Raw genomic sequence first — 17,927 nt, 5'->3', positions numbered from 1 at the left:
CTTTATAAACTGGATGGATGAGTGTTAAAAAATATAACAATAGTGAAATAAAATGTAAAACATGTTGTGCGATTGACAGGTGACCAGTCCAGAAAGTAACTAGCCTTTCACCCCAAACTCAACAACTGTGACGCAAGTGAGAACAAACACGATCGAAAATGGATGGTTGGGTCAATTTAACTACCTGATAAAGTTGTCGCCTTTTTGCTCTGGCTTTAACTATGTTTTTGTCAAAACATAAATCACATCAAATGTTTTTGAATCCGACCAATTCAAAAATCATGCTTGAGACGTGGTTTAACGAATTAAGAGTCCAGATTGTTGCCTTTGCTATGCCACGTGTTGCCACAAGGGGTCAGCGATCACTTGGCCATGAGACACAAGAGGGACGACCACATTTTGAAACGACGACTGATTGCACCACATGAGTTATTTCAACGGCTTTGGACTAAGATAATTGATAATATCTTGATAATAATTGTGTTCACGTCGTATCTTAAATACACGCTCTACATTAGTGCGCCGTGAGAGATCATCAGGTGTGCCGCAGGAATATGACCCAATGTCAAAAAGGTAATTATTTATTAATTAAAAAGATTTTGCAATGCCAACCTCATATGGCAACAGGCAAAACAATCAATTTCTCTACCAATAGATGACAGAAGGTACACAATTAACCTGTTCGGCCACCTTTTGTGAATCTTTTTGCTCAGTTTGTGCTATGAGATTTTTATTTATTTTTTGTGCCGTGGAAGAATGAGGCTTAGCTTAGTAAACGTTGGGAAACCGTGCTATGTTTTGGCCTTTACTCAGCAGGTGACTATTTTCTGTTACAAACATGACAGTGGAACACACACACACACACACACACACACGCGCACACACACTCACACACGCACGCACGCACACGCACACGCACACGCACCCCCCCCACACACACAAAACTTGAAGTCTTCGTAAACTTCGCATCCCTTTCCCCTCTACCTCCACATTTCCACTTGTGGCCCATTCCTTCTTTCTCTGCTCCATTTCTGATAAAATCTGCCCTTTTCACGCCACACTTCCTCATGTATTAACCCATACATGATACACGCAACATCCTCACATAGCTCCCTCTCATCTTCCTCCTCTTCTCTCTCATGTGCACGCTGACACATGTGGGCGTTAAGATCAGGCTGTGCTTTCCATTTTGGTTTTGCTATTGTCAATGCATTGTTGCATCCGATCCAGTTAAGATGCTGTGGGAATACTGTTTAAAGCTGTCTCTCTCTCTCTCTCTCCACCACCCTCCACCCTTCCACTGCCATCTCTGGAAAAGGAGCCAGTTGCTAGGTAACAGTTAATTGTCAAGAAGTAGTTACATGTGTTGCAATGCACGGCGAGCTTGTCGGTCTGATGATGTTGGCAGAGAACAAGTGAGCAGAATAAGACGCTGATGGAGAGATTGTTACTTAAAAAAAAACAAGTTGGAAACTGATGACTAGGGATTAGCTCAGTGAGCGTGTTGTGCGCCAGTAGATGTAAAGATCTGCCCACATAAGGGAGGCAGTGGTACATGTTAAAACCTGCTGCTTCTTTATATACCCCCTGTTGCTGGACAAGGCTTTCAGAAGAAAGCACATCTGAGGAATAAGGGGGTGTTGTTGGAACGCTTTGATGTCAGCATCGGTTCCCTCAATATGCTTATATACTTTTACAACAGCATTGCCATTTCTGAAACCTACTGAAATTTTGAGGTGGAATAACCCTGATCCAATCTCACTTTTTTTTTTTTTAGATGAATAGAAAAAGCAAAAGAGGTATGAATTGGATTCATAAAACAAACATACTGTAACGACTAATTTCTGGGAGAGGACAACTCATTTTGATAAAACAGGATCCCCAACAGTGTGTTGGTGTTGAGCGGCAGAAATGTTCCACACAGCTTCCACAACAACTGTTTATCAAGTTTTGAAAAAAATGGTATACCATTAAAAAAAAAAGTACAATTAAATGTCTCAGATTTTAGAGGATTTGGGGTTCAATCTAAAATGTATTAGTGAATGATAACATTTTGAAAATGTTTATTGGTATCATCTTTATTTTATATCAGGAAACCTTGCGGTGTGTACACTTTTCATATCCATTGGAAAGCAGTATTAAGGAACATTAATATATTTGTTCAAAAATAGTATTGATAAAGAAAGTTGAAATGAAATGAGAATCATGTGTGAGATTTCACTTTTTTGTTTTATTAATACTCAACACTTTTATTCCAAAGAGACAGAAGAATAATGTTTCTCAGAACTTATCCGCACATCAACTGTGTGTATTAATCTCATTATTCAAATATTACTAAATATTCCATCAAATCCGAAATACTTTCTTCACACAAATAATTCATTTGCATACAAAAAAAGTGATGGTGAACAAGGTTTGGAGTCGTATGTACATTTTTCACAATCTGTACAGCTCTGGGATGGTGTTTGATCGTCTGAGGCCCAAACAGAACAAAAGTGGAACAACATTGTGCTTCCCATGGATCGGTTGGTGCAGACGCTCTCCTCCCCGTCAAAACAAACCGAGCAAATGCGCACTTTCCGTCACTATAAACAACTGCACATTAACGTGTCCTGAAGTAGTTACAAAAAGGAATTTGCAAGGGGCACCTACGAATCACAGATTTATCCCAAATAGACTTTTTTCTCAGCCGTTTTGTACATATTTTTTTTAAATATCAAAAATCCATGAGTGCCTCTATTTACACGGAGTTGTATAGTACATATAAAAGAAGTGTGTATTCCTCACTCAGGCTGTCTCTCGCAGACACAGAGGTAATCAATCTTACAAATTCAGGCACCTACGACAACAGAAATCATGTATTGAATTTTTTTTTTTAAAGGAGAAAAAGAGGAAAAATATGAAAAAGGCTTTTTCAGTGACTGTGAGCAAAACCTTCAACTTGTTCATGAACATTTGGCCAACACAAGCATTAATTAGTTTTGAAGATTGAATATCTTGCTGACCTGGCGGTATTCTTTTTGATTTTGTTGTGTTAGATTGGTGTTTTCTCTTGCAAGGACAAGCACACGCACACACTTACACTAATACTGATCCAGTACCAATGACATTTCTAAAAGGTAAGCTTTCAAAAACACCCAGTTTGTTGGCCCAAAAAGTTAAAATCGGAAAAGCATAAAGAAAGAAAAGTGTAGACATGCAAACACTTATTATCATACATACTGACTTGTCAAGTGATCTGTATAAAGTAGCTCTCAATTTTTAAATGGGGTGGACAAGAAACCACTCTATTGTGTGTGCCATATTTAAATGTGGCCTGGAAAAAAATTGCTTTTTTGACGGATTCATCGGGTAGGGGAATAATTTTCGAAAGTGATGTCACTCGGATGAAATCAAAGGAAGTTCAACATGGGGGGGAGAGGATTAAACATAGTGGGACCGTGAAAATCAAGTCCCCTTGATGTTGAATCGTAAACTAGCAGATGGAGGAAGCTTTTATTTGTCCAAATGCATTTTGGGGATTTTTACCAAAATTACTTTTAATATTTTTAAGAAGCACAAAGAAAGGACTAGTCACTGTCATGTAATGACATGAGCAAACTAATTTACTCTCAGGGCTCTATTTTGTGAAATGGCATATAAATCCTGCGTGGTGCTGGTAATTTCGTAGATGAGAGCAGGCTGGTGGATCTGGGAGAGGGATGGCTGCGCCATTGTGGGATTGGTTATGACTGGTTTAAATCATGGACCCCGGACTCCCCTTTAGCTGCGCCGCTCACTGAGATGATTTAAAAAGTGTAATGATTAGATTGTCACTCTGCCACGCCCATCTTCAATGACTCTCCCTTGGCTCCACTCGTTATGTTAGTTCACTCAAATGTAAATACAGTTGGCCTTGTTATCTATTAGATATAAAATCAAATTAACATGTAGAGCTGCTAACTCACAAGTGCCATGGCTAGTAAACGTAAAAGGCAACAAGCGGGTGATCAGTTATGCTAAAATTAATATGATGATGATAATGTAATCAATAACAGTGTTTTTTTTTTGTGTGTGGCAGAGAGGAATGTTTGGGGTTTTTTTCTGGCACACTGGCTCATAAATTGTACCTAGCATTTTGAAGGGTCCGTGCAGAAATGCTCTCAACTGCAACATTTTTGTATCTTCCTTGTGAAACAACATCTGACATCTTAGCTTAACCTCACCTCGCCTGAAACTTTGTCATCCTCCCAACTTTCTTTTACACGTGACTCCCGTGATAGAAATTTCAGCAGCGGCGGGAACCAATTGCCCGGAGGTGAAACGTGAACATGAATCCTTTAAGGCACATCCAGCTCAAAATGTGAGACCCTTTTTGTTGCTGCTGAGCGCAAAGCAAGAAAGTGAAATGGAAGGGCAAATCGGTGTGATGATGGAAGCTTCCGCAGGTGAAAAAAAGTAAGCCAATAAGTACATTGTACTTAGCAAGTCATGCCTTTTTGTCACATACACGTCACAACACTCAAAAATTTTGAAAAGTAAATGAATCAATAAATAAAATATGAAGGAATAATTCATTGCAAAGAAGAATCCAAAATGACAGGAGCACCCAAAATATTCAAAGTGGTCCAAAATTCTCCTGTGAAGTTGGTAAGCAAAAGAAACAATCAACATCATACAAACACTACTTGAATAAATAAAATTGAAAAACAAACCAGTCATCTCGAAACAATTTAGTAGTATTCGGTAATAATATTAACACTAGTGGTACAATTATTGTGAATTTACCCTGTTGCTTCAGCAGTGTTGATTTCTCATTCATGATTGATTGTAAGTACCGTTGTGTGAGAGCAAAAAAAGTTGTTTTGGAACGATGAGCTTATAAAGAGAGCAGCTCCTCTGTCTGTCTTTCCCTACCTCCTTCCCAGCACCACAATCCTCCCTCGTCGCTGAAAACTTGCCGTCCATGGGACTCGACCACAGTCCGGCTTAGAGCAGCCGTCGCGCATCGTCCAGAGGGTTGCTTTTAGTGGCGTGAGAACAAAACCCACTCGTGTCGTCACCTTCTCTTCGCGCAAAGAGGCCATTGCACTGCGCTGTTTTTTGTTGTTGTTGTTGTTGTTCTCCGTTTTCCTTATTTGTCTTCGCCCACTTTGTTGCTTCTCTTCTCCCCCTTAGACGTCCGACTCTATGCTGGAGAGCTTTTCATAGACGTGTCCATTGCTTGCACCATTGAAGGGTCTTTGCCCCAAACCTAACGTGTCCCGGCTGCCGGGCATGAGCTTGTTGACCCCGAGGTGGTTGCTCATGGGACCGCCCGCCCCGCCCATACACAGATCTTTGGGGAACCTGGGGGCTACATTGGACATCACCCCAGCCGTGGCCGACGCAGGCAAATAAGAAGTCGCCCCCATGGAGCCCCGGAAGTCCCCTCCTCCTCGGCTGTTGTTGAGTAGTTGCTGCTGCTGTTGCTGCGTCTGTGGCTTTTTGATGTAGTACGGTTTGGCACCGTGTAAAAGACACTGGTCATCGCCGAAGGTTGGGACGAAGGGGTTCTGGTTCACCTTATCTGGGTAGAGAGATTTAGACAAGGAGTAAGTCTCGGCGCCTCTGCCACCACCACCACCACTACCGCTCCCACCGCCCATCATAGCCCTGTCCCTGTCCCTTAGGTCTCGCTCCCCCACGGACCGCCGGTGCAACCCACCTTCGCTTCCGCGAAACAAACTAAAGGAGGAGCCTCCTTGCGCCCTATCTCCGCCTATTCCTCCAAACATGGGAGACTCTCTTTCCCCTGCGTACCTCTCAAACATCTGAGCGTACGGGCTGGGGCCCTCCATGTAGCGGTCTTTGTCTTTCAGACTCACGCTGCGGGGCTGGGCAAACTGGCCGCCAACGCCCCCGCCAGCCCCGCCCCTACGACCTGACCCCTCCCTCTGCAGGTCTACAAATGTGTCATAAGAATGCTGCCTCCGTAAGACCCGCCCACCCGGCCCAAGCTTCCTGCTCTGAGTCGGCGTTTGGCCCATGTTGCTTTTCCCTGCAGCAAACACGACGTTGTTATCCTCGCTGATGTTGTAGAGGTTGCTCGGCTGAATCTTACAGGAGTCGCAGCGCTTGCAGCTCGCGGAGCTGGGGCGAACGCTGCTCGCCCCAATTCCACTAGCTGGGCAGGAGCTCCCCGCCGCTCCGCTGTGGTGACACACACTGTGGCAGTTGCGACACTCCCAGTCACCACCAGCTATGCCACCTCCTCCCAGTCCGGAAACGCCCTTCTCCCAGCAGGTGTGGGCCTGTTGGCCAGCAGACACTGAGCCAAGCCCACCTTTCAACTCCTGCTTCTTGCATTTACTTTTGAGAAAGTCCTCCACAGGAACTAAGCTTTGACAGATACCACCACCGCTACCGACGCCCACACCACTTCCTCCACTTCCACCCTCTTGCTCCCACTTGCCCTCCTTAGAGCGGAATTGTTCCGCATAGAATTCCCTCAAGTTCTCTTTGTCTTTGCGGAATAAGTAAGGTGAAGCGTTACCCCCTCCTCGCTTCCGCTCCAGGGGAGGTGAGATGGTGCGGTGTGCCAGTGGCCCGTGAGGGAAGTGGTGGTGGACGGTGTGGTGGTGGGGTCTCCTTCGGAAGCCGCTCAGCTCTATCTCGTCTTGCTCCCGCCTGCACTTGGCAGAGGCTGGCCTCTTTTTCAGGCTGTCCCTGTACTGCTTATGCCGCTTGGCGTTGCCCTCCAGGTTGCCGTAGGTGACCGTGTGAGTGGAGATATCCGACACGTCCGAGCGGATGTTTGCATCGTCACCCCCCGAGCCTCCCCCACCCCCACCTCCACCGCAGTACCTCTCGTGACCCCCGATGAGCCCCGTACTGGATGCACCTCCTTTGAACGAAAACCTCCCGTACACATTGCTTCCCTTGAACCCAACTTGATTGGAATCCGCGGGGGGGTGACCTGCAATCAGGTCAAACTTATTGGTATTCCTGTGAGTCATGGAGGGGCGGGGCTGGGTGGTGAAGATGGGTGCGACTCCTCCCCCTAAACTTTCGCAATCGAACATGCCCCCTTCCAATGAGCTAGCACTGCCTAAGCTACGCGGCCTATTAGGTGGGGGGCCCGACATACCCAAAGCTGAGACTGGGTGGTGGTGCCGGTAATGGTCCTGGTACAAGTTGTTGTCCTTCAGGGGCAAATTCCCAAAAGTCCTCTCCACCTCGCTGATGTAGTCAGTGAACCTGTTGTCCTCTTGCATGTAGGGTGGTGCGGGCTTGCAGTCTGCAGGGTGCCCTACGATGCTGCGGCGGTGCTCCTGAACGTCATAGATGGCCGATTCACGGCCACTATGGTTGTACTCCAGGGCCGCGTGCGGAGAGCCATTAATGCCCGGTACTGCAGTCATGTCTTTGGCAGTGCGGAGCAACCTCAAGATGTTTGAGTGGGTATTGTTCATGTTCTTCTTGATGGATGATGAAGGTGAGTCTATGGTTGATTTGTTTTCCTCAATTTGTACTCCGTGTATGCAGCTGTAGATACCCTGGAGCATGGGAATTGGAAATGAGCCGGCAGGTAAAGGGAGACGGGAAGGGTAAGAGAGATGAAGTGGGAGGAGAAGGGAAGAAAAGTGAGAACAAGAACGAGATGAGCAGTAAAAAAGAAGTCGCGTACCAAAGACTTCATAATTTAGACGGGGATTAGTGAAAGTGTCTGTCAAGACTGGTTGGTTAAATCTTAATTCCGAAGAAGTGCAAGCACTTGAGTGTGAAGTCAAGTGTATGAGAGAATTTGCAGCTCTGCTGGGGCCATTTATACAGCAGTTTTTCTTTGGATTTGTTTCTTATTATTGACAATGGATAAAAACAATGTGATTCTGGACCATTATTTTTTTGCATGTTTAAAACATTATAGAGCATGTTAATATATATATATATATATTTTTTTTTAAAATTCAGAATAGGAATAGAAACGGCAATTTTTTCCATCAATGAAAACAGAAAACAGAAACCTATGCAAATGTTTAATTTGGGCTTGGACTGCAACAGTATCACACACTTCCAAAGTGTCCATTTATTACACAGCTACCGTATCCTAAAATTCAATCTCATATACGATGCTGAAAAGTAATCATGGATGGCTTTGGATTAGTTGCACCTCTTGTGTACGTGCAAGTGTCTTGAAGAGGGATGTTGCCACCTACTGGCCTGGCATGCTTATTACACCACTTATTGACAGGCGTTTCACTTCACCTCATTCATCAAAATTCACATGATTTGTTGTCTGTATGCAAAACAGTTAGACGATGCTTCTGATAGTCCTGTCAGCTACACTCTTTCAAATCTGAGCGGTCAAAGGCCGGTGAGCCACAAGACGGAACCAAACATGTTTCCTCAAAGGCATTTCACCGTTTGTGAGGGAGTTATTGTTGGCTACAGGATGTACAGTATACTTTACATCAACCAGTGATACCCGACATCAGCACAGTTTTCTTTGTTCTTCTTGTGTCTGTTTTATCTCTGTTTCTGGGTGCTTGGGTGAACGGCAGCTGCTCTCGTGGGAATGTTTGATCTTATCTCTCTACATCTAGAGCTACTATGGCTGCTCTGAAATATAACAGAATAGAGGTTACCGGCACACCAGGGTCTTTTCCTGCCAACTCTTTGTCTTGCGACTAATTCCATTTTTCATCCTTTATCATTTTTGTCATTAAAAAAAAAAAATCATTACCTATGTTTTTCAAATGGATATTAGGCATGCTGAACCACTAAATATCAAATCCGATTGAGAGCATAGATAAAAGCCTCGGTGATGCGCTCCTTGAAAAATATCACACTTTAAAAGCAATCAGGGCAGATTTGTAGCTTCACACTGCATATGGCCACCAGACAAAAGAAATTGTTCAAGTGCTCAATGCCAATTCTGACTTCTAAGGTCAGTGTCAGTGGGCGTTAAACAAAATGACAATTAGAAACGATTTCAGCTTGCACACAAACTCACAAACACCGGTGTCCTTTTGTTTGACAAATGATAGCTGAGAGCGTTCACGTGCAACAACCCTCGCGCTGAAAAGGTAACATTATGCTAATGAATTACCTCTCAAATGGCTATTTCAGGGGAACGAAACAACCCGCAATAACACTAAGACACCTTGTTAAATGACCCGCCAAAGAAACACTGTAAAGTACTTTCAACTCTTCCGACAGACTTTTAGATCACGAGTTGCAAATGTGCCACAAAGCGAGTACATATCGTTTCAACATTCACTCGATTAACAGTTCGCTCTGTCATGACCAGAAAGACTTGGACTTCTGTTGTGTTGGAACATTTTTGTTCAGGAATGAGTGTAGTGCTCATATGTCGACATGATCTGAAAATGGATATGTTGACTGTAAGGAGCCAGGAAACAGAAATCTGAATGTAAAAATAAAATGACAATGACAGACGACGCGTAATTCTCCAAAACAGACAAATGTGTGATGAGGAATCCAAAATAACACCCATGTACACTCACCCTGCTAATCGAGAAGGTGACCCCGGGCTTTCCGGAACACACGCCCATGAAGCAGAAGCGCAGCTGCCAGTAGAACAAATGTTCACAGATGAAGGTGATGAGTGACAGAACCATGGCGGCCCCGAGCATGTAGAAGACTCCCGCCATGTTGTCAACATCCAGCTGACTGCTCATAACCTCGTTCTTCTCATTGTGGCAGATACCTGTCAGCCATAATGCCTCGAACTCCTCCATCTCACCTGGAAGAAGCGGAGATACGGCATGTTTGCGGTTAGCGATATGCGAGCTCTTGAGGGAGTTTGCCTCAGGTGAGAGTGTGAGTGGGGAATAAAGGACATATTTTTTTCGGGTGGCTAGTTGTTGCCAAAAACAGCTCAGGTCTCATGTATGGGGAACAAACGTCACGTTACATTATTTGAACCCAACACCCCGCAGAAGATCATCCTCATTACGGATTGCTTATGCAAGGCTGATCATTCTTTGTTGCGGGACAAAAAAAAACAAAAAAAAAAACAAAAAAACAATTGCCTACTGGGAGTTGACAGTCCACAGGGAGGAAGTTCACATGGTCATGTGAGAAGTATTTCCACCCTAAAATGTGTCCATCTTATTCCCATATCCCTGGGGGCTGCCAAGGGGGAGGACACGTCCAGAGAGATTTGCTGGATTTGCCCCGATGGTTTGTTTTTCTTTGCTATGTGTGAGTGAGAGAGAGAGAGAGAGAGCCTAGGGAGGGTGATCAAGTGGTGAATATTGTTCCTCAATGCTTGGCTAATACGCTAATATTGTTTGTGCAAATGAGCATGAATGAGTCAATTTTAGGGAGGTGTTAACTTGTTTACTTGTTTAATCTCTGTGTTTGGGATTACTTTGAGAGAGATGGCTTTGCCATGTTTTATCATGAGCACCAATAAGATTGGTGAGTCTACATGTCCATCATTACAAACAGAACTAGTGATTGGTGGGCCTGGTGACTTGGTCTGAAAGCCATCATCAGTCAGTCTACATGCCAATCATTAAAAGCAGCACTCGTGATTGTTTGACATGGAAAAATCTTGTCAATCTACTGTATATGTCTAACATTACAGGCAGCACAAGTGATGGGTTAGTCATGTAAATACTGAGTCTGCATATCAGTCATTTCAGGCAACACTCGTGATTGTCAGGACATGTGACTTATTTTTAATGCACGCATTGCTCAGTCTTAGAGTTCTAGTTCTGTGATCGTCATAAATCCCGAAGGGCACCATATCAGCATTCTCAAGGCCTCACCGTCTCCAAACAGCATGAGGATGGCGAGGTCCACAGCTCGTTTCCAACCCGAGTCTTTCTGGATGGCGATACCGTAACCGGTGGAGGCAAACACCTTGCCGCTGCCAATAGTGACCAGCTTGCAGCCCTCATCCCTTCCCGCCATGTAGTTAAGCACTGCGGCGTCATAGATGAAGGCGTCCAGTTTACTGCCGAGCATAACAGAAAAGTTGTTTTTTTTAAACACAGAACCATCATATCCCTTTCTGTCCATCCATTTCTCTATTTTTAGACTTATTCGGGTCAGAGACAGCTGGATCCTTATCTGACTTTGGGGCGAGAAGCGGGCAGTTCTTTAGTTGTATTTTTCATGATGATTGTTCCCCTTTTTCCCTGATTTGGCTGGGAGAAATCAAAGGCATCTACTTGAAGTGAGCAGTGTGGCCTTTTTTTTTTGTTTACTTGGTTTTAGTAATCAAACATGGTATCTTTCAAATCCAGTCTCAAAACTTCTCTGTTCGAATTCTGTTATTAAGATATTATGTTGAGGTCAGATATTAAATCAGGCATTCCCAAATTAGGTGGCCCGAAATCGGCCAGAAGTCAATTTTTATTGGGTTGCTAATTGTTAGGCGCACATTTTCTTGGGAAAGGGCTTTTGGTTGATTTTTGTTCGACTGCACACGTCTATTCATTCTTTATGATTTAAATGTGGGTTTTGAAGTTAAGCGCTAACAGCAAATAAAGATCACAAGTTGGAGACACTCCACTCGCCTTCCCCATTGAACAAAATCAACTTTGAGGGATTCGACAGCTCATTGACAAGACGCTGTCCAACTTGCCGACAAACGATGCCTTTGAGCTCGAGGAATTCAGCATGATCTCTAATGGAGGGTCACTGTCACATCAAATTTGCACTTTCAACATCAACACTGGATGAGTTATTCGTTAGCTTTGAGAGGCAGTCGCCGTGACATCAGTTTGTGACTGCTTTATACGAGTGCCCACCCACACTGCTCAGAACACTCGTCTTCCTCCTCTATGTACTTCATCATATTTTCTTCTGATTGCATCATTAGAGAAACTTTTTTTCTCCTCTCTTTCATCCCCGCGTCGGTCCCTCCATTCATCCTCCTCCCCCGAAGCCGCTCCCCTGTCCCCTCCTCACCCAGTCTTGAGACTGTACAGGGCCTCGTCCACATTTTTCTGGTGGAAGCTGGTCATGTAGGTGTGCATGTCCCGGTAGTTGTTGCGGATGTTGCGCTCTGTGCTCCCGTTGGGCACGGTGCCAAAGCGGAACGGCGGCGAGAACTCGTTAGGCTTCTGGAACTGTTGTTGTTGAAGTGGGGGGGGGGGGGGGGGGGGTGATGGCGGTTTCCGGAAAAAGAAACCACAAAGAGAAAATGACAGAGGAGTGCTCGTTAGCATAGAAAAGGCACTGAGACGCATCAAATAGCCTTTAATGCACTGTTGAGCAGAGGACAGAACGATGCTTTGGGAAGCCTAAATGAGCTAAATGTTTGGAGTCGTGATAAGAGGGCTGACGTACATGGGAAAATCTCAAGGACTAACACGCCGTATTAAAAAGTAACATTAAAAAGTGTTCTGCAGCCCATTAAACCGAGTTTCCAAATTCCTAAAAAGCACGGAAAATCACGAAGAATTGTTCCATTTTAACATCTCGTTTTTAGAAATGAGCATCCCGCTTAATTCCTCGTGTTGTTTGACCAAACAGTTTAAACTTCTTAATTGGCAGCCCAGTTAAGAAAAGGATGTGTGAAGATGAAGAACAGTCATGGGAAGGTAAGTAAAGGAGATAAACTCACGTTTAAAAAGAGAATACATGTCACCACTTGCTATCAAAGTAAAGCATTTGGCCGATTTATAATTAAGCTTATTTTATGTAATATGAGCATCTGGGAAACGAATGACCTTGACATAAAACATTCATTAAGAGCAAAGACCGAAGGTATTGTCTTTGTTTTACTCACATTTTTTATTTTTAGGACTGTACAGTGTACTTCTTTCCAAAGTGATCTCATTGTTACAAATGCTTAAAATGCACAACGTCAACTTGCCCGAAGTCAATTGCATATGACGCTTGTTGAGGTTTATTTTATTTTCAATGAAGGTTTACATAGTCGTTGCTTGGTTTTGTAGCATTAGGAAAGACGGCATCAAATGAAGCTATGCTAGGCACTAAGCTAGTAGACGTCGCTCCATTTTTTTGTGTCAATGACGCTTGGCAGCATTTGCTTTTGAACACTTCACTGATTACATTTGTGTGATTGTAAAAACAAACAAACAAAAACCCCCCAAAAAACCAAGTAAAATCTGGGTTGAATCACAGTCTGTACAGTTTAAAGTTTTACAATGCCAATAGTGTGACCGAGGGAATTATTTTTTTTCTTTTTTCTACTTTTATGACCAGTGCTCTCGAATAGTTTTCAGCCTTAGCAGTTTGGTTCTTAAGAGAAAACTTCCAGTGAAATATGTAGGCAATGACCAAACTAACACACATAACTTCCTCCTCCATGGAGGTCATAATCTCCACCTGCAGCACATTTAGATTCTGTTCCAGCACCCCAGAAACGCTCAGCCTAGCGTGCGTTCCCACCTTTTTGTCTGACAGGCCCGACACCTGGTCCACATACTCCTCCTGGATCATGAAGGCTGCCAGGTTGGCAGTGTAGGAAGCCAGGAAGATGACAGCGAAAAAGGCCCACACTGACACCATGATCTTACTGGTGGTGCCTTTGGGATTCTGCACTGGAACAGAGTTGTTGAACACCAGACCCCAAAGCAGCCAGATGGCCTTTCCGATGGTGAAGGAAGGACCGCCGGGTTCTGGCAAGCGAGAGAAGAAAATAAACATGAGAGATGATGAGGAAACAAAGAATGCTGATGGAAGTACTGGTGGATGTACTGTAGATTCTCATTTTTAGTTTGTTGGCGATTGTAAACTTACCACCTGCTTTGTTGGTCTAGTAATGAGTCATATTTGTTTTTTTTACGCATTTTACGTTGTCGAAAAATCTGACTGCATACCACCAACCAAAAAGTCACATATACCCGTATACTGAAGTCATAAACTTGTCTCACTTTACTCAGAAATGTACATCCTAAATAGAAATTAATATAATTATTACTTTTCAGCAATCTTCAGTTTTGATATGCACTATTAGAGAGGCGGCGGCACAGTGGATGACTGATTAGCACGCGGGCCGCACAGCGCACAGGTGCAGGGTTTGATTCCGGCTCCAGCCTTCCTGTGTGGAGTTTGCATGTTCTCCCCGTGCCTGCGTGGGTTTTCTCCGGGTACTCCAGTTTCTTCCCACATTCCAAACATGCGTGGCAGGTCAATGGAACAATCTAAATTGTCTCTAGGTGCTAGCGAATGGTTGTTTGTCGATGTGTGCCCTGCAATTGGCTGGCAACCGGTTCAGGGTGTCCCCCGCCTACCGCCCGAGGACAGCTGGGAGAGGCTCCAGCACGCCCGTGACTGTCGTGAGGATAAGCGGATTAAAAATGGATAGATGGATGGCTGTTCATGAGGCTTTCGTGAATTCAGACAATGTTTTGATAACTGATAGTTTTCATTTGAAGCAAAGGAAGAACCCAGATTATGATGAAATTATAAAACTACAGAATTTCACTTGATTAAGTGTGTGAAGTAGCCTCTACGATGAGACTGCACCGTACAGAAATTCAACTTTAGTTTGCTAGAAGATGTACATTTTGCTAACCTGCAACTTTGATCATTTCATGTATATTCCCCTTAATTAATGTAAATTCCAAAATACTCTACATATCTGGGAAATGCCCATCAAGTTAACCAATCTAGCACCTGTACATCACTGATAAAATACATCCACAAAAAATACACATACAGTATTGTGAAAGGAATACCTCGTTGACAATGCCAACCAATCTGGGCATTCAGATTTAGCAGGCACACCTAAAATTGTGGCCGTACAATGAATGAGCTGTGCAAGCAATCACCAAAGGGACGACCTTACCCTGAGAGACTGTTCTGCCCATGTTTGTATATGTGTGCGCATGTGTTTGTGTGTAGGTAGGGAGGCAGTTATGACAAGCTGGAGGAGGGTAAAAAACAGGAGGGGGCGGGGCTAGACATGTTACAATTGCTCTACATCTGGAGCAGGAGCATGATCAGGACGACACAAAAGACGACACGAGGAAACATTTCTCCAACTTAAATACACATTTCAGTCCCTTGAGCGGAAAAAAAAAGCAAACAGTTTTACCGATGAGAGATTTTATCTTGAGTGGCTGCTGTTGCACCAGGCCAATTCAATCCTGACAGTCTGGCTCTATAAAACCGACAGGAAAAGCTAAGAAATCGAATTTGCCGGCTTTGATGGGAAAATTGATTGAAACCGCCCTGCTGCCTGGGAACTGCATTTTGACACCCAGCGGGCAGTGGCGCTACGTTATGCCGCGCATTGTTCAAACTGACAACTATTTCCAGTGCACAGTAACAGAAGCGCCTGAGCGCATTCAGCCTTTTTACAAACCGGGAGGGGAAGGTGGCGTAACACTGGTGTAATACTTGAGAGCGGCACAGTAAGAGTGCTCAGTCTTTGACACTTGTCTGATTGTGTTAAACAAGCCTTTTCATTAGAGAAAAAAAAGACCTCAAGTGAGTGACAATGGAAGTAAATGCTCCATGAGTCGAAACTCGCAGCTCCCCTCATGGGTGATAATAGAAAAATTGAAAATTCAAGGTAACTCAACGGGGCGCCAAATGAGTCAGTGCCATAATGTGTGTGTGTGTGTGTGCGTGTGTGCGTGTGTGTGTGTGTGTTTGTGCAAGCCACTCACCTCTGCCGTCTGCCAGGCAGCGATTGTAACCCACCGGGCTGAAGTACTCAAACACAAACACGGCTACGGCGGACACGATCAGCAGCATCACAAACATCATCACCCACACGTCAGCACTGAAGGGCTCTGCAACACAAGGCCAGTGTTAGGTTAGGTGTTGAGCGAATGTTTATTCAACTCACAGAGAACCGCGGTGCAACAGCTGCACAATCCAATGGAAGCCAAAACAAGAGTTGTTGTGTTTTGCAACATTTGAGCCAAGGCACATATTTTACATGAGAAATAAAATCTCCCAGCGCAACAACAAACACAAAAGTAGACTTTACACCAGGGGTGTCAAACTCATTTTTGTCAGGGGCCAGTTTCCCCTGGAGGGCCGTTATGACTGAAACTATATAAATAAGTCAACGGTTTATTCATCTTATTACAGTATCACTCTTATTTACTACAAATGAGAATTTGAGATTTTGGTCAAGATTTTTGCAAGCGTCATGAAAGTTGCCATCTTTGATTTGCTTTCGCGGGCCACGTGAAATGATGTGGCAGGCCCGATCTGGCCCCCGGGCCTTGAGTTTGACACTTGTGCTTTATTACACCAATCTGATCGGTCGTGTCAAATTATAAACAAGTTGATTTAAAAGGCCCGTTGCTCCATCTTGTGATTAGATCAGTTATCAGTAACAATAAAACAAATTGATTGTCACAAAAAATGCTAATCGTGTAAAGCCGATCAAAAAGTTTCTATTTTGATGCAATGATGATCTTGGGCCTTGTTTTTGTGGGTGGAGTTTTCTTTCTTTTGGTACTTTCTTAGATTTTGTGCCGGTAAAAATAAGGGCAATGGGGCATTCATTGTGGGAAAAATAAGGATGATCAATTTTGTAAAACGAATGCATGGATGGATAATTGATGTGATAAACAAAGTGAATTGTGTTGAATGAGAACTTCTCTGGCAGTCTCAATCAAAAGTGAGAATTATCACCGCCACATGTACATGCAGTGAACCGCAGCAATTTGCTGGGGACAGGAAAAGAGACCTGCTGCAAATAGTGAAAATCTGCGAGGAGTTGACACTCGCCCATAAAGATTTGTAATTACCCTAAAGATGCCACAAGATGGTAGCAAAGCATTTTTGTTGAATTAGACAAGGTTGTGGCCTCATTACATGAAGCTCCTTCCCTCACTTCAAATAGTTCCTTGGCCAAAGCAATATTTTTATAAGACCTGGCTTTGGTATGACCCCCCCAAAACAGTGAAGAGGTGAGTTTTTCATTAAATAACAATGTGTAGGTCCCCCGAATATCGTGTTCTCACCAAGGAAGGCAGAGGGTGACACGGTCCCGTTGCTACGGGAAACCATGACACTAATTCCCGTCTCGATGAAGGGCACGGAGAAGTCGATGACCTCGGACCGCTCCTCGTTGATGGTGAGCGAGCCCACCGCCATGTGAGCGTTCTTAAGCACCACCTGACACACACACACACACACACACACACACGGGGAGAGGCGCTCAGTGAACGTAACGTCAAGTAGAAGAACTCCATGTGCGGAATAACCACAGGAGAGAGGAAAAAAAAGTATTATCGTCCTCCCTATGGGTTTGTTCGGGTATATTCAGCCTGAAGTTCTACAGTATGAGGCTATGAATAAAAATAGGTATGGAAGAAATTGTTTTATTTCTCTTTCTGACGCATTATCATCTTCTGTGCTCCCCAGAGCTAACTCGTTAGTTGCTTAGGCCACTGGTGCACTTTCCATCAGCATAACCGCAATCTACAGAGCGTGTACCTTTTGGAAATAATACACCACCCGCAGGGGGGTGTTGTATTGTTGTATTTGGCTGCACAGGTTAACCCATTTCGGGGAAGACGATATTAATGTCAACTGTCCCTTGCCATGATCAATCAAGTGGCACATCAGATTGATTCTTGACTACGAGATAATGCCTCAAGTGTGTGGAATTTAAGAAACAAGCACAGTTTCCCTCTCCATCTACCGTTAAGGGCCTCAGTGTGCTCCACCCGAGGTTGTGCGTAGCTGATGACTCGCGTCCCCTCAGGCTAGGTGGAGGGAGGGGGGAACATGTGCTTGATGATGTGAAATAGGCATAAGCCTTTCAGATGATTTAATTAGGCCTATCTAAAATGTAAATTCCTGCGGGCACAATGGCAATCACTTCCTGGCTGCGGTATCAACAACAAACATCTGGAAAGGGAGTGACTGACGAGACAGAATGCTTAATACAAGACAATTCGGAAGAGATGATTGTAATAAAGACACTTATTTCTACGTTGCTTTTTAATTGAAAAAAAAAAGCTGATGATTGCACAAGTCCGGCAAAT

At 44.0% G+C, this 17,927-nt stretch overlaps 1 protein-coding gene across 2 annotated transcripts in view; it reads right to left on the bottom strand.

Moving 5' to 3' along the window:
- grin2bb (glutamate receptor, ionotropic, N-methyl D-aspartate 2B, genome duplicate b) overlaps nt 1-17,927 on the bottom strand; it is a 90,698-nt gene that overhangs the window by 2,246 nt on the left and 70,525 nt on the right. The window contains exons 10-16 of one of the 2 annotated variants that reach the window (XR_015101822.1): nt 16,899-17,052; nt 15,585-15,710; nt 13,357-13,586; nt 11,908-12,068; nt 10,761-10,948; nt 9,489-9,727; nt 4,897-7,517 (exon numbers count right to left, since the gene is read on the bottom strand). Coding sequence is in view for 1 of the 2 variants with exons in the window: in XM_086119949.1 (XP_085976075.1) it covers nt 5,154-7,517; nt 9,489-9,727; nt 10,761-10,948; nt 11,908-12,068; nt 13,357-13,586; nt 15,585-15,710; nt 16,899-17,052 (3,462 nt within the window). In the remaining variant the exon portion in view is untranslated. Of the gene's footprint in view, nt 1-2,210; nt 7,518-9,488; nt 9,728-10,760; nt 10,949-11,907; nt 12,069-13,356; nt 13,587-15,584; nt 15,711-16,898; nt 17,053-17,927 lie in introns of those variants that run through there. The other variant, XM_086119949.1, reaches the window with a different exon arrangement.

Source organism: Hippocampus guttulatus, chromosome 9 (assembly GCF_054856545.1).
Source record: "Hippocampus guttulatus isolate MCC_2025c chromosome 9, RoL_Hgut_1.0, whole genome shotgun sequence".
Lineage (NCBI taxonomy): Eukaryota > Metazoa > Chordata > Actinopteri > Syngnathiformes > Syngnathidae > Hippocampus > Hippocampus guttulatus.
Note: the sequence above shows the minus strand (reverse complement) of the source record. Positions and strands in the feature narration are given on the sequence as shown.